Source organism: Lontra canadensis, unplaced genomic scaffold, assembly GCF_010015895.1.
Source record: "Lontra canadensis isolate GAN:19392208 unplaced genomic scaffold, GSC_riverotter_1.0 scaffold66, whole genome shotgun sequence".
Taxonomy (NCBI): domain Eukaryota; kingdom Metazoa; phylum Chordata; class Mammalia; order Carnivora; family Mustelidae; genus Lontra; species Lontra canadensis.
The window spans coordinates 3,051,347-3,067,391 of NW_022631060.1; the positions used below are offsets into that span (position 1 = coordinate 3,051,347).

Sequence of the window (16,045 nt, forward strand, 5' to 3'; positions counted from 1 at the left end):
CACAGCCTGGTTCTGGGAACCACGGGAGTGGGTGACGTCACATCCGGCGTGGCAAGCTCGCGTGGCGGGCCGTGGGAGCGACTCTTGAGACCTTCCCCTTGACTCCAGTCCCTGTGCCCGGATTTCCTCCTGATTTCCATTCATTCACTTACCAGACAAGGAACCCAGTAACAGTTCTATAAATCCTTGTTACACGAATGAACGAAATCTAGGACTTCTCACGTGCCAGGCCTGTGCTCTGGGTGTCTCTCACGCATTGCATTTCTCGGTCTAATGCTGAGATAGGTGGCATTGTCCCCATTTTACGGACAAGTAACCAAGGTTGACAAAAACTACGAATTGTCACTAAGCAGTTTTCTATGTCCCTTCTAGATACCGGTCTCCAAAATCTTTAGTTCCCTCTAACGCACGTTTCCTACACGGTTGACAATAGGGGTCACGGTGTGGGGTGGGGGTTAGGAGCGGGGTGCCAAGGCATGCACTACCTCCCAGGAAACTGTCAATATTTGAGTTGAGAATTGCATGAACACATCCCTTAACTACTCAAAGGCAGGAGCCTTCCTGAGCAGTCATTTTCCCTAAAAAAAAAAAAAAAACAACAACAACCCACAACCTTCTTGTTTCTGGTACAATAAATCTCTAAAACTGGTAGTCTCCAAAATGGAGAAATTTATTTCTTGTCACTGAAACAATAGTTTTTATTAAAAAGGGATGCTAAGGAAAAGCAGCCTTTTGCATGAGAACATGACTATAAAGCTGTTTCTATTCAAGGACCCCATTAGCTCTGGTCACCACTATTAACTAGACCTGCTAAAATCTGATGAGCTTGCTGGACTCCTCTATGAAAATACTGGCATCTAGCAAATTAAGGAAGACTTGCACTCATTCATTTTGCTGAACTGATGAGGCTTATGCTGATGTTAGATGAAAATGTCAGGTCCTCAGGCTTCTAAGGATCTGTGGTTCAGGCCAGAACCAGAATCCAGACACCAACAGTTATTTATGGTTTATCTTTTTATTGTTTCTCCTTTTATCAAAACCTGTCACAGCTGGGGGCCAAGAGGAAGTAAAAAAAATTGCCACAAATATTCCCCCTTGTCCCCTAGTTAGTCCTCCCCCACCCCCCACCCAGGGCTTCAGGCCAACCCTGGGCACACATGATCATCTCCCCCCACCCTCAGTCTTCTCCCAGCAATAAATACAGGTGACCGTGATTCGATGAAACCACAACCGATTTCTCCATCTTGAATGCCCCCCCAAGGGGACAAAACAGGGACAAAAGAAGTTTAATGCCCATCCCCTCTTAAGGAAGAGTGGAAACTTCTTTCCCCTAAGGGACAGGGGGGATAGAACTGCCCCCATCAGAACTGCAGCAGCTCTAGAAGCTATCAGGGAGAGGAAAGGTTGGGGCGACAGTGAAGAGTATGTTCTCCAGCAACCTCACTCCTTTGATCCATTCATCCCTTATCAGGTAAGGGGTGGTCCCAGTGTATCAGTGGGGCATAAAAAGGGGAGGGCTGACAGAGAAGCAGCGGGAGAAAGAAACAAAAGGAGGAAAAGCAGTTTGGTGGGAAGGGAAGAGGAAGGAGAAAAGGAACCCTAAAGCTCACTGCCCTCCTGTTCTTCCAAGAAATGGCATCAACACCATCAAGAGGTACGAATGAAGAGGGTCTAGAGGAGATTCAGGGCCCCCAAAAGAAAGGAAAAAGAAGGGAAAGCAAGGGCCTCATGGTCCCCAGGTCTTCACAGGTGAATGTGCTCCAGTTAGAGCAACAGACTGTTGGGAGGTGATGCGAAACTTGTCGTCAGCAGGGTGGCAGAGGTCAGGAGGTCACAGGAGGAATTCAGAGCCCAGGGACAGCTTCTCATCCTGCCCAGATGCTGGCAGAATCTGAGTCTTCAGATAAGAAAGGTGAAGTCTGGGGAGGGTCAAACTCCAAGGCAGAAGGAAGAAGAACTCTCATCACCACTGCGCCCCTCCCACCCCCCAACAGCCCTTGCGTTATCGCAGGTGAATACTCCAGTCGGAAGCCACGTTGACGCCAGGCTTGCGCAGGACCAACACCGAGGTCTCAGGGTCATGCTGGAAGGACAGGCGGCTTTCAGGAGAGCCTGTCGGGAGAAAGAAGAAAGCGTTCCTCGGTCACAGCAACAGCTATGGCACAGCAACTATTTTCCCACAGGCAAGGTGTCCCCAGCCCTGCCCCTACTTCCCCTCTTTCCCCAACCTGGGGGCTAGTCTCACCCTCACCTTTTGTCTGGAGTACCACGGCTGCTGGCTTTCCCGCCCCTATTATCACCACTCGCTCAATCCAGATTGGTGTCTCAAAGTGGCCTTTGGGGTCTGCTGAGCTAGAGGGAACAAAAACAGATGCCAGTCAGGGAGAAAGATGTCAGAGCCGAAGGAAGGATGAGACCCGAGAGCAGGATCATATTTAAGAAAAGAGCACAGGGCACTGTGAGCATCCCCGAGGCTACCACAGACGAATGAGCGCTTCATTACCTGGAGACCAGGCTGTTGCCAGAGAATGAGAACCGACGCAGCTGGAACTCCTGGCGAGTCTGATAATTGAATGTGTGCCCATCATCTAGAAAGAGCTCTCCTTGGGCTGTACCCTGAGCAGGATATGGGATAGGCAAGAGCCTGAGCCCAAGGGGGAAGGAGGGACGCTCCCCCGGGGGCTGAATCCCAGGGAGGCAGGCAGAGGGCTGAGGGGCTCCCTGCCCACGCACTCACCTGGGGACTGAGAGCAACGAAAAGGGTGATGGGGTCATCCTTCATGCAGTCAGAAGAGCGCCGCACTCGCATCCACCGAGGGATAATTGTCCCTCCACGCTGGAACACGGGGATCTAGGGCAAGAACAGGGGAAGAAGCTGCCCCCCTGTCCAGGCTTGGGCCCAGCAGTGTCTTTTGCTCTTGCCCATCTGTGCCCACTTAGGTACCAGAGCCCAAAGCACACACTCTCCCCTTCTGGAAACCGACAGGCAGACGGAGCTGGCAGCTGGGCCAGGTGTACTCACAGTGCTCAGGGTTACAGGTAGGTACAGGGTCTGGGGACCATAATGCTTCTGGTAGCTCTGAATATCATACCACACCTGTGGATGGCAGAAGACATACTAGGTCACTGCACAGGGCCCCCATTCTATTTACTCTTCTTGCCCTTCACCACCTTTCCCCACCACGCCCTTTCTTCCTTAACTCACCTCCCCTTGGCCAGGCAGATACACCTGCACGCCATGAGCCCCGGAGTCTGATACAGGGTGAACCAATAATGCATCCCCTAAAACACACCAGAATCCGCTGTGAACTGAGGCGACCAGTTCCCAGGTAGGGAGGACCAAAACACCTGCTGTCTTGCGCCACCGGCTTCACTCACTCCTCCCTCCCTGGGCACCCACAGACCTCTCCCACAGGGGCTTACTTCTTCTCAGCCCTATCCCAACCCACCAGCAACGGTCCCCTCCATTTCTCACCAAGCAGGAACTGATCATCTATACTGAAGGTGGTCACATCCTGAGGATAATGCACCCACAGGGGCCTAGGAAGGAAGCAAGACAAGAAGGGAAGACACCTGCTGTCTTGGCAGAGGTCAAAGATGCTACCCCAGGAACTAGAGATAAGAATGGCACAGGGTGAGGCGCCTGGGTGGCTCAGTGGGTTAAAGCCTCTGCCTTGGGGCGCCTGGGTGGCTCAGTGGGTTAAAGCCCCTGCCTTCGGCTCAGGTCATGATCTCAGGGTCCTGGGATCGAGCCCCATATCGGGCTTTCTGCTCAGCAGGGCTTTCTGCTTCCTCCTTTCTCTCTGCCTGCTTCTCTGCCTACTTGTGATCTCTGTCAAATAAACAAACAAAATCTTAAAAAAAAAGAAAAAAAAAAAGTACAAGCCAGGAATTTGCAGCCAGACAGCCCAACTGTGCCGTAGACCTTAGCTATGCAACCTACCCTTGGTCATTGAACTTCCTCACCCATCTCCTTGCCTCCTCCTCCCCTGCCCCCTCCTGAAACTATTCCACACAGCAACTTTCCAGTGGCCATTGCATCATCCTGGATCACATCGAATTTTCGTCTCCTAGGTCATGTCCTACCTCTCCCTCTGGTTCCTTACCCTGAGTCACACTGGTCTTTCTATCCCTGGAACACAACAAACTCATTTCCACTTTAGAATGTCTGCACCTGATGTCTCCTGTGCTGGGATTTTCCTCCGCCAGATCACAAAAGTCCATCTACCTCATTAGTCAGACCTCATCTCCCATGCCCTTCCCCTACCCCTTTTTTTAAGAAGGCCCCACACCCAGCGTGGAGCCCGACATGGGGCTTCAACTCATGACCCTGAGATCAAGACCTGAGCTGAGATCAAGAGTCAGACAAAAAACCCAACAAGCCACTGGTGCCGCTCACATGTCCTTCTTCTTAAAAAAGCTATGTGTAGAACCAAATTCCATTACCCTATTCAAAGAGCCTATCATTGCTGGCAATTTTCTGATTTGCCTATTTGTGTACATGTCTGCCTGTTTTACTCCCAAGGATGGAAGGATACTTGTGGGCCCTGTTTCAGGCACTGGGGATAGTGATGAACGATGCCCAGCAATGTTTACTGCCACTCATCCCCATTGGTCTCTTCTTACTCTTCACCTTGAAACTAGAATTTCCTTCCTTTACGAGGCCCCGGTGAGTGGTGAAAGAGGCCCAGAGATGGAGCCCAGTCCCCACTGTTCCTCAGCCACCTCAACCCACTCCACACAGACGCAGCTGACTGCCTCACCTCATGACAGGAATGCCTTCACGATGGGCCTGATAGAAGAGGGTGTACCAGAAGGGCAGCAAGGAGTATCGCTGGCCCAAGGCATCTCGGACGATGTCATGGTACTGAGCTGGTAAGAGCCAGGGCTCTCGCCGCCCAGTGTCCAAGTGTGCATGGGCCCTGAAGAATGGCTGGTAGGCACCCATCTGGTACCAGCGCACAAGCAGCTCTGGTTCTGGATTTTTGAAGAAACCGCCCACGTCCGCTGGGAGGGGAGGGGGAAACAGGTTGGAAAAGAGGGCTGCTACCTAAGGAGCTCCCCCAGGCCCCAACCTAGACTCTCAGCTCTCTCTGTTCCCGCCTGGGTTCTGTGCCCTCTACCTGGCTCCTCTCCCACCAAACCAAGACCCCCAATTCCGCCCCCTCTCACCTCCACAGAAGGAAAGTCCCACCAGCCCCAAGCTGAGACACATAGGAATAGAGATCTTCAAATGGTCCCACTCAGCAGTGTTGTCCCCAGTCCACACAGCTCCTAAGGAAGAGGAGGGAGATGGAGGTTGCAAGCAGCGGGGAGGCTCCGCTTTTCCTACAGCCGACTCCTCTGACCTGCCACCTCTGTTCTAGGACCCCCAGGGCCCTGCCCAAGATGGCAGAATTCACAACAGCACTTGAAAGGGGACTGGACCTCCCCCTCCCCGGATCCCCTTAAAGTGCGCAGGTGCGGGGGCAGGGGAGGGGGCAGCTAGCTGCTCTCAGACAGCCGCATGGACAGATTTCTCAGAGAAGGCGGCCTTGGTGCACCACTCCTCCGATCTGTCCTTCACACCCCCTCTGTCACAGCTCTATTCTCCAAATCTTACCAAAGCGCTGGGAGCCCGCGAAGAAAGCCCTGCTTAGGACAAAGGGGCGCTCCAGGCCCCCAGAGCGCAGCACCAGCCCGTCTGCCGTTGCCATGTGCTGGATGGAGACAGGAGAGGAAGGGTAGTGAGGACTAAAAGCCTGCTGTCATGTCCATTCCCCAGCCCTCAGGCTCTTCTTGCTCAGCCTCTTACCACGTAGAAGCCATAGATGTTATGGACGTCTCGGTGCTCCCAGCCCCCATAATGCTGGGCATCCTTAAGCATAGTAACCTCAGGACCATTGAACACAGATGGTTCGTTCATGTCATTCCAGACATAGAGGTTGGGAGCTGAGCCCTAGGTACACGAGGCGGAAAATGGGGACAGAAGGACAGAGAAGAGGAAAAAGACAAACTGTGAGAGCAGAGCACGCCTAGGAACCCAAAAAGTATTTCTCAGGGTCCTACGAGGAACAAGAAGGCCTCCTGAAAAATACAAGCAGCCAGGGGCGCCTGGGGGCTGAGTCAGTTAAGCACCAACTCTTGGTATTGGCTCAGGCCATGATCTCAGGGTGGTGGGGGTCAAGTCTGGTGTTAGGCTCTGGCCTCAGCGGGGAGTCTGCTTCTTTCCTTCTCCCTCTGTCCCTTCCCCAACCCCCAACTCCCACACACACTCTCTCTCTAATAAATACATCTTAAAAAAAAAACACAAAACAAAACAGAGAACCAACCAGAGCAGGGCTGGCCAGCAGAGAATGACAGTCTCAAGGAGATGGGGTGGGAATGACAGATCCAGATAGAGGAGGGGCTGCCGTACCTCATAGTTGTCAAAGCTGAACATGTTGGCCCACCAGGCCCTCATCGTAGGATTGGTAAAATCAGGATAACCAGCGGCACCTAGGACAAGTTAAGGGTAGCTGTCAACCTCCACGGGGCACAATGGTGGCCATCCTACCTTCCTGGTCTCACAACAGCCTCTCCCTCAATTCTGGGCCCACCTACCTGGCCAGCACCAGCCCTCGTAGTCAGAGCCATCCCGGGTTTTAACATATAGACCCCGGCTCTGCAACTCTTCATGTACACGGTAGCCAGAATCCACCTTGATGTGGGGGTCCACAATGGCCACCAGCTGCAGGCAAGAACAGGGATGCTCAGAGCTCTCCAGGGCCGCTGTGCCTGAGGAGACCGAGCACGGCCACAGCCCTCTTACCTTCCGCCTCTTGGAGGCCAAGTGTTCCAGCATGGTAAGGGGTTGGGGGAAACGGCTGGGGTCCCAGGTGAAGTACCGCTTGCCATCAGCATGCTCTATGTCCAGCCAAATGACATCACAGGGCAGGTTGTGGTCATCAAAGCCCTGATCGACTTCCAACACATCGGCCTCATCCCGGTAGTTCCAGCGGCTCTGGTGGTAGCCGAGGGAGAAGAGCGGGGGCAATGCCTGGGTCCCTGCAGGCACGGGGGTCACAGTGGGGTCAGGCCCAACCTGGGTCACTGGAACACCCAGAAAGGAAGGGAGGCTTGTCGATGAGAGAGAGTGTGAAGGGTGCTGGGCTAGTAAGTAGGCTGAGGCACAGAACTTTTGAAAAGCGGAGTCATCCTCTCAAGAAGACAGGGCCAGCAGAGGAGGCTTCAGGCTGGCAGAGAGGGGACGCATGTACCTGTGAGACTGGCATACTGCCGGAACACATCAAAGGCAGAGGGCCCGAGCAGCAGGAAGACATCAATGATGCCGCTCTCCGACATCCAGCGGACATCTGTCTGCGGGGTCTCCCCGGAGCCTTGCAGGTAGTCTAGCATCTTCCCAAACAGGGTCTACAGAGGAGACCAGACACACAGATCCGACACCCACCCTCTTCGTCCTTGATGCAGAGACAAAGCATCAGTGTTCTCTTCAGAGTCCTCACACAGCGGGGTCCTAAGGAGTCACTCTGGGCTGAGATTAGAGATCATCTCCTCGGCGAAGCTTTTCGGGAAAACGCCATCTAAAACAGCACTGTCTCCGTCCCCACCACGTGACCGTTGCATCTCCTTCTCAACACTTAACCCTGCGGAACTCACCCCGCCTTCTCACCTGTGTTAACATCTGTCTTCCACCCTGAGAATGAGAACATTTCCTACCCCAAGAGCAATATATCCCCAGCACCTACCGGAGTGTCTAGTACATGATAAATGTACTAACAAATGCACTGACAATAAATGCAGAAGGAGCAATACCTTCTCCACGAGCATGTGTTTTCTGGGAAGGGCCAGGGAACTCAAATGCTGCTCCCAAGACTCAGGGCCCCTTCTCCCACCCAGTCCCTAAACAGGGATCCCCAGGAGCCTCCCGCCAGCCTCTTCAAAGTAAATTCCCCTAGCACACCCACTGTCTCAGGCCTGAACATGTGCTGCTCTCTTACTGCTCCCCGCCTGCGTGCTCACCTTCCCTGCGGTGTTGGACGATATGTCAACCCAGGTCTCCGCGGCATTGAGCCAGAAGATGCCCAGGTCCCGGTGAGGGCTGTGTGCCAGGAGCACAGGCACAGACCCATACAGGGCCATGGGGTTGTAGAGCTCATACTGGAATACATCCAAATTGTAGAGGCGATATGGCTCCCCACCCCTGCAGGCAGACAGACAGACTGGCCCTAGGCTGTGGCACCCACAACCTCCACCCCACAGATACAGAGTGATAAGAATTGGCCCCCTGCCCTTTCTCAAAACTTTCTCAAACAAGAATTTTTCTTTATTTAAGGTTTTATTTCTGAGGGAGAGTGTGCATAAGCAAAGGGGAGGGGCAAAGGAAGAGGGAGAAGCAGAGTCCCTACTGAGCAGAAAGCCTGATGTGAGGCTCCATCCCAGGACGCTGGGATCACGACCTAAGCCGAAGGCAGACGCTTAACCAACTGAGCCACCCCGGCGCCCCTCAAAGGAGAATTTTCTGATCATCAAAGGTGATCTGGCCACAGGAAGTGATCCATGCTTGTCTGGAGCATCCGAACTGTATGGATACCACTCCATAGCCCTAACGCCCACCCCTCTTTCCCGCCCCCACTTCTTGATGTCACCATGGGACTCACTCAGTGACCTTTAACCTCAGGTTGTCTGCATGCTCAGGGATCCCATACACATGCTCCATGCCTGGCAGAGAGAAGTCTAAACCCACAGACGTGGGGCCTGGAAGGAAAGCAAAAGATGGGCTCCAGAGCTTCTGTTTGACAAGGAGTCCTTGCAACCCTGCCCAAGGCTCTCCCAGTCCCTCACCATATGGCTTGCTGTCAGAGTGAGTTTTGAATGTCTCCTCCCAGGCTCCTGGCTCATCTTTCTCTGCCTTCCCCTGGGTCTCCTCTGGCTGTGAGGAGGAAAGCAGAGTACCTCCAATCACACACTAGCTCTCTCTTCCCCCGCCCTCTTCTAAATCCCATCCGCAATGGGGAGACTGAGCTCAAGTTTCCTGTGGGCCTTTCGCCTCCCACCTCCCAGCCAGCCCTGTGCCAACAACCCAGCCCACTGACTTGCCTTGTCACCATCCCCAGGTGCTTCCTCCGGCTGGGCCCCACCGCCCTCCGCTGGGTCTTTTGATCCTTGCCTGGAAGGTAGGAGAGCTGTCTGCTCCAATCCAGAGGGGGCAGGGACGAGGGGCTAGTGGAAGGAGGGGTAAGGGAATAGAGAGCCAAGGGTCCAAAGGAACGAAGGCATTGGAGGAAGGGACTGAATGTTAAGGCTTGGCAAGGGACCCCAGTGAGCAGATCCATATGCAAAGGACGGGGAGAGAAATGAGAAAGGGAAATGATTAATGCCACCAGGAGGTGCCCGCCACACACAGGACTCAATCCCCAGCCTCTGCCTGCGTTCCAGAAGAGATAGGCGGGATGGTTCAAGTGCCTGGACTGGGAACGCCAGTGCTGGCTCCGCGGCCTCTGAGAGAACCTGGCCCCAACGACTCTCACTGGACCTCAGCCTCTTGGCTGGACACCAGGGTTTTACAAAGGCAAGTGGGTCATACCGCGGTCAAGCCTCTACAGATATATGCAGGGACTCAAACAAGAGGTTCTGCCGAAGAATGTTTTCAAGGGCAGCTGGCAAGCAGTTCCACCTAGAGCCTCAGTGCACCCCCACTAAGAGCCAGAAACCGCAGCACTGGGCAGCATCTCTCCACCCCATCACAAATCAAGAAGCCCCCTACACTCCTTAAGGACTTCCAGCATTTCATCTTGCTTCTCCCAGGGGGCTCCCAGCCAGGGGACCAGGGACCAGATACCACGTATCTGGAGAAAGAAGGGTGAGTGAAGGGCAGGGTATAGAAAGGTCTGGGGCACCTTCCCCTGGGGGCCAGAGTGAAGGGTGGGTAAGGGCAGAGGAACAGATACAGTACCAGTGGCCATGGATTTACCTAGAGAAAAGGTTCTTGATCTTATCCCAAATGCTACCGAGCGTGAGACTAACTTTATCCGAGAAACTGGGGCAGGAGGAAATGGGTAGGAAAGGGGAAAAGGAGGCACAAAACCAACACAAAAACAGAAACATAAAAGTGAGTTTCAGTCGACAAACTTCCAGAGATGGGGGGATGGGGCAGAAAAGAAACAAAACAAAACAAAACAAAAAGGAAGAAAATAAACCTGGGAAATGTGATGGTGTGAAAAGGGGAAGAGGGAAAGGCAGACCCAGGCAGGCCTCCCAGAGGTGGTGCCCAGGGTACAGCTCAGGGACAAAGGTGACTTGCCTCCTGGTCTGTACAGGAAACGGAGAAAACCGCGACCTGGGTCTGCTTCCTATCCTCCCTGACAGCAGCTTCTCCCAGCCTCAGCCCCGGCCCCTACCTGGCGGTCCTGCCACCCTGTCTCCTCCCAGGGACCCAGTGCCAAATCCACCACACCCCTGGGCCCTGGCCTACTAGGTCCTCTCCAGTCCCAACCCCTGTACTCACGGGACCCTGGGAGCCCTCTGGTGCTCAAAATCCAAGAGTCCTCGGGCATTGACACTAAGCAGAAGACTGCGGTCCTCTAACAGGTCCAGGCGAAATGGCCGCGCTGTCAAGATGATTTTATAGGGTCCCTCAGCCACGGTGAGCTCCACACTGTTTTCATCACGGCCAGAGACAGAAAGCCTGGGAAAGAGATCGAAAAGGATAAAAAGAAGCACAAAGAGCCAAGAGTAGTGATGACCACTTTCAGACGGTGGGGAGGGGGACTGCTAAGAGCTACTGTTGGTGTGGGGACAGTGCCAAGGGCAGACAGATTCACCAAAGGAACGAAGAAGAGCCTGGCAGTGGAACCAAGCATGCTTAGAACTTCGAAATGTAACAGAGATAGCATGGCAGTTGGGTGAGGTCAGGAGGACTATTCAATAGAGAAATCAGAAAAATAAATTTTGATTAGGAAAAAAATGGTACCAAATTCCTACCTCATATCAGATATAAGTAACTACTCCAGACAGATTATGACTTAACATTTTAAAGTAAGATTTTTTAACTTTTTTTTTAAGATTTTATTTATTTACCTGACAGAGACCACAAGTACACAGAGAGGCAGGCAGAGAGGAAGTAGGCTCCCTGCTGAGCAGAGAGCCCGAAGCAGGGCTCGATCCCAAGACCCTGAGACCAGGACCTGAGCCAAAGGCAGAGGCCTTAACTCACTAAGCCACCCAGGCGCCCCTTTTTTTTCTAAGTAATCTCTACACCCAACATGGGGCTCAAACCCATGACCTTGAGAACAACAGTCACATGTTCTAAGGACTGAGCCAGCTAGGTGTCCCTAAAGTAAGATACTTAGAAAAAAATATAAATATTTTTATGACCTTGAAATAGAGAAGAATTATTTAAACACAACTTAGAGGGGTGCCTGGGTGGCTCAGTCAGTTAAGCCTCTGTCTTCGGCTCAGGTCATGATCCCTAGGTCCTGGGATTGAGCCCCACATCAGTCTCCCTGCTCAGCGGGGAGCCTGCTTCTCCCTCTCCCTATGCCTGCAGCTCCCCTGCTTGTCCTCTCTCTTTCTGTCAAATAAATAAAATCTTTTAAAAAATTATACAGGGGCACATGGGTGGCTCAGTGGGTTAATCCTCTGCCTTCGGCTTGGGTCATGATCCCAGGGTCCTGGGATCGAGCCCCACACCAGGCTCTCTGCTCAGCGCCTGTCTCTGCCTACTTGTGATCTCTGTCAAATAAATAAATAAAAATCTTAAAAAAAAAAAAAAAAGACAAGTGAATGATAACTTTAGAATAACAATCACCTCTGGGGGCAGTCAGGGCCACATGATAGTGAGAAGTATATGACTGGGTTGGGTAAAGGGTATACAGGGAAGGTTTATCATATCATATTCTAAATTAAGTACTTAATAGAGAGCCATGCATGGGGCCCTGGGCTGGCTCAGCTGGCAGAGCATGCAACTCTTGACCTCGGGGCTGCTGGGTTTGAGCCCCACGTCGGGTACAGAGATTACTAAAAAATAAATAAATAAATAAATAAACTTAAAAGAGAGAGAGAGAGAGAGAGAGAGAGAACCCCATGCATGGAATACTCATTATGACACTGTGTCGAGACTCAAGAATTTGAGGAACTGTATCAAAACTATCTGACGAAAAAGAAAGAAAAAGAGAAAAAATTAGGGGAAGGGAAAGGACAGGAGGAACCAATCACACAGACACTAACACTGGAGGGCAAGATCTGGGGCCTTGTTTATTTACTTTTGCATCGCCAGCCCCTAGCCCAGGCCTGGCACAAAGCTGGAAGCAGTATCTGTCTGCGCAATGAAAGAAGAAAAAGGGCAGAAAAGAAAATGCATGAAACAAAGGGAGAAACAGAGCAAGGTGAGGAGAGTGACAAGGATACTAGAGAGCTGTTATCCCAAAGTGGGGGAAAAAAAAAATCAGCCAATAAAGATTCATCAGGAAGGAGAAAAGGACCGTGGAAATGCATAGGTTTCTCAAGAAAAATTTACCGAGATGTGGGGGGGTCAGCCACCAATACATCTGACACCCGGTACCGGGGCCGCCGGGGCTCCAGCTCATCAATCCTTATCCGGGTCATGTTCTTTTGAAGCCCCTGGAGCTCCAGCACCAGCACTACCTGTGGGGGTAGAGGTTTGGATCTGGAGAAGGGAGAGGGCTACACCACAGAGTGCCCTCTGAACCCACTCCCTCCTGAGGGGGTCTCCTCCTTCTAGCCCCTCACCTAAGGGACCTGAGATCTGAATTCCTCACAAAATCCCAAGATGGATGGGACAGGATGTTGGCTATAGGTTCACCTCTGACAAATTACCCCTTAGCAAGCATTTCCCCACCCCCACCAGACTCCTCCTTTTCTTCCCTGACCTTGGTGACCTCGTTGATCAGACGGACTGTGAGGGCATCGGGACCAAGCTGTAGAGAGTCCAGCAAGGCTCGGTATGGAGAAAGGCCTGGCCGTATGCTTCGTTGCCTCCTGCCAAGTGAAATGGGAAGGAAGGTTCCCCAATGTTCCTTGGTCCCTCTACCACCTGCAGTGTCCCCAGGCTACCCCTCACCTGGCACAGCACCTCCCACAGTACCCTATTTTTCAGCCCCACTCTCCAAGAAATATCATACTTGCAGAAGGAACTCTCTTCACAGGTCTTAAAGTTGCTTCTATCCACAGCAAGGGTAACTCCCAGGCAGACCCCTAAACAAGCAAGTACCAAACCTGCCCCAGACCTAAGGAGGAAAAAGACAAAGAGGGAACAATCAGCACAGAGGTCAGAAAAGGCCCCACCTTCACAGGGAAAGGCCCCTTCCCACCACAACCCTAAAGGGGGAGAAATGTAAGGAGTCTGGTTAAACAGAAGAGAAGGCAGCGTGGACATGGGGTGAAGTGTTAGGCGTGAGGCGTTGGCTCGCTCACACCTTCCCTTCAAAAGGCAGAGGAAGTGGACACAGGATCTTTGGCCTTCAGAGGCCCTGGTATTGACTCTGGTTACATCAGCTTCTCAGAGGAAAGGAGCAGTAACAGCCGGTCCCAGGGGAAGTGGTGGCACCATGTGAGGAACAGAGAAACAAAGCCAGCCATGCCTTTCCACGGGCAAGGCATTAGATGGAGTTACGGTGGTCAGCGAGAATACCTAGAATCCCAATATCCCTAGCACCCTCCACATCCTGCTCCTAGATCTTCAAAGTCAGTCACCACTACTGGGTAACCATAGCCACATGTATTGAATCCTAACATATCCCCAGGGGCCAGACTAACTACCTATATCCTCGGTTTTCAACTCTCCCTGAAGTTTTTAAAAAGTATCAGTCTCAACCCAGAGATTCTGATCGAACTGACACAAACAGGGGCCTGGGCATGTTTTTAAAATCGCCTCAAACAATACTAATGGGCGACCATCATTCAAAACTTCTTGATACACACTACCTCTTTTTCATTTCTTTCATTGTTTACTTAGTGAATGTAGGGTAAGAGTTTTACCCAGATGGAAAAATTGAAGCATAAAAGGTTCAATAATCCATCCAAAACTAAACCGCTAATAAGGGCTGAAAGTGGGATCGAACTCAGCTCCGCCTGACTCTGGGGCCCAGGTATTTCATGATACACAATACAGCACACCACCTACCAGCAGGGCCTGCCTCATTGAGGACCATTACCCCAAGGTTACCACAAACTGTCACTTCCCCCAACGTCCTATCAAATGACGACAAAGGACTAATTGGCCTATTTAAGCAAGTCAGTTTGAAAGGCATGTTCATCCATTCTCAGTAAATCCTAAACAGAGGTCCTCAAACTTCACTGTTAAGAATTAGCTACAGTGTTTAGTAAATGTAGATTCCCAAATCCCGGGGCGGAATCTGCATTTTAAACATGCTTTTCCAGTGACAAATGTGGGTTGTCCAGGAGCACACTCTTAAGTGTGTGTCCCAAATAGGAAGAGAAAACAAACACAGGCTTCTCTTAAAATCTTAAAACTTTGCAAACTGTTAACAAAGTAACTAAAGACTATATATACATTGTATCCAGCATTAGCCTCAATCTGCATGACAGCTAAAGGTAAGGAAAATCACCAGAAAGGAGATGGCAGAACATGGTCCTTCAGTTCCAGAAGAATGTGAAAAGCAATGCAGGACACACAGAAAAGTGAGAACACCAGGCACTGTCTTTTGATAGGCCAAGCAGGAATAATTAGAATCAAAAGAAGAAATGCTACCAGAAAACTCAACAGCTAAGCTTGTGGCCCAGGTCCTGAGGAGTGACGGCAGCAGGCACCCTGAACCACTGACCCCATGTCCACCTGCCCAAAGCGGCAGTAATCAGAAGTAAAGTGAGTTAAATACCCTCTGGAGTTCTAGTTACACAACCTATGCAATGGGCTTGGGGGAAATGCCAATGAGGGTAGGATTTCTAAAAGATCTTTCAGAAGTGACCTGTTGGAAGGCCCTAGGAACTCAGGAATGCCTCGAATGCCCCAGAGCAAGAGGTGGTCACAAGCCAAAGTCAGGAATGAGCCGCAGGGTAAGGTGCACCCGTTTATTGTTTCAGATCACAGACTTCAGAGAGTTGAGTTTACAGTCCAATTTTTTTTTTTCCACTGCTGGTCACAGGACATGCCTCTCCCACCCCCGTACATCCGTTATGTCCAGGTAAACGCTTTGTGGCGTTGGTGATTGTTTCGAACCGTTTTTTTCGGTAATAGAAACTCGAGAGCGCAGACCAAAACATTCGATTGCCATGTTGTGTTTGAGCACCATCATCCAGAGAGACCGTGAACTTACGGGATCCTGCCTCAGCCGTGCCCAGCGACCGTGAACACCGAAAAAGCTAGGATTGGTGTCCATGTGAAGACAAGGGCAGGGCAGGGTCCGGGGCTCTGGGGTGGGGGTGGGGGTGGGGGGCGCGTAGGGCTAGAAGGGTAGTGCAGGCGGGACAGCAGTCCGCGGTGTTTCCCGGATGAGGGGCCCGAAGGACAGTGGGCTGCGTTCCCGGAGGCCCTGCCGCGTCTAGTCCCCGCCCGGATGGCCCCGCACACTGCAGGAAGGAGGCGGCAGCGTTAACCGCTGCAAGCCGCCAAGGGAGGGGGGCGGCTGAGAGCAGCCAAGGCCAAGAAGAGCGAACGGTTGCGGCCCTCATGAGCCGCCGGGCTGGAGCTGGGTGCCCCAGAAGCAAGGGCCCCCAGCACCGCGCGGATGTACCGCGAGGAAACCGAGGGAGACTGAGGCCACCTCCAGAGGGACAAAAGGTGCTCACGAGGCCGGGGGGGTAACAGAGTCTCAGGAGGACACACAGGAAGGAGAGATATGGGGTGTGGGGGGCCTGGGGGCGTCCCGGGCGTGCCCCCGGGTTCCGGGCTCCTCACCGCCTCCTACGCGCCGCCACTGCCGCTACCGCCGCCATCTTGTGCCGGGTTTGCTCCTTGACCCCGAGCCTCTCCTCCCCCCGCGCGCGTTGAGCCACGTACCTTAGTGCCCGCCCCTTCCGGCCTTCTGATTGGCCCGACCAGAGAGCGGCCGGGCGGCTGTCCCATTGGCAGAGCGCACACAATAAA

The 16,045-nt window shown here is 52.4% G+C and overlaps 1 protein-coding gene across 3 annotated transcripts; it reads right to left on the reverse strand.

The window, feature by feature from the left end:
- Positions 1-996: 996 nt before the first annotated feature.
- On the reverse strand, positions 997-15,963 carry GANAB (glucosidase II alpha subunit). Of its 3 annotated transcripts, XM_032879244.1 has the most exons (25): positions 15,857-15,963; positions 13,122-13,226; positions 12,870-12,978; positions 12,497-12,624; positions 10,487-10,666; positions 9,953-10,018; positions 9,079-9,148; positions 8,824-8,911; positions 8,640-8,736; positions 8,002-8,182; positions 7,239-7,392; positions 6,791-7,026; positions 6,583-6,709; positions 6,398-6,477; positions 5,795-5,938; positions 5,603-5,699; positions 5,173-5,274; positions 4,764-5,007; positions 3,476-3,540; positions 3,206-3,282; positions 3,023-3,097; positions 2,738-2,851; positions 2,504-2,616; positions 2,252-2,352; positions 997-2,112 (listed from the first exon to the last, which is right to left on the reverse strand). In XM_032879244.1, the coding sequence occupies exons 1-25, from the start codon at positions 15,892-15,894 to the stop codon at positions 2,003-2,005; spliced, it is 2,901 nt and encodes a 966-aa protein (XP_032735135.1). In that variant the 5' UTR covers positions 15,895-15,963; the 3' UTR covers positions 997-2,002. The 3 variants fall into 3 exon arrangements, 2 of the variants coding, with proteins under 2 accessions (XP_032735135.1, XP_032735136.1); XM_032879245.1 differs by lacking the exon at positions 9,953-10,018; XR_004385190.1 differs by lacking the exons at positions 997-2,112; positions 2,252-2,352; positions 2,504-2,616; positions 3,206-3,282 and having other exon boundaries at positions 2,803-2,851.
- Positions 15,964-16,045: the final 82 nt, after the last annotated feature.

Bases quoted from the DNA above. Each gene is read 5' to 3' on its own strand.
- GANAB (XM_032879244.1), bottom strand. From the start codon at position 15,894: ATGGCGGCGGTAGCGGCAGTGGCGGCGCGTAGGAGGCG. The intron at 7,027-7,238 runs GTACATGCGTCC...CCGTGCCTGCAG, and splicing joins GCAGTATGCCAGTCTCACAG to GGACCCAGGCATTGCCCCCG. The intron at 3,098-3,205 runs GTGAGTTAAGGA...TGCCATCCACAG, and splicing joins ATCTGCCTGGCCAAGGGGAG to GTGTGGTATGATATTCAGAG.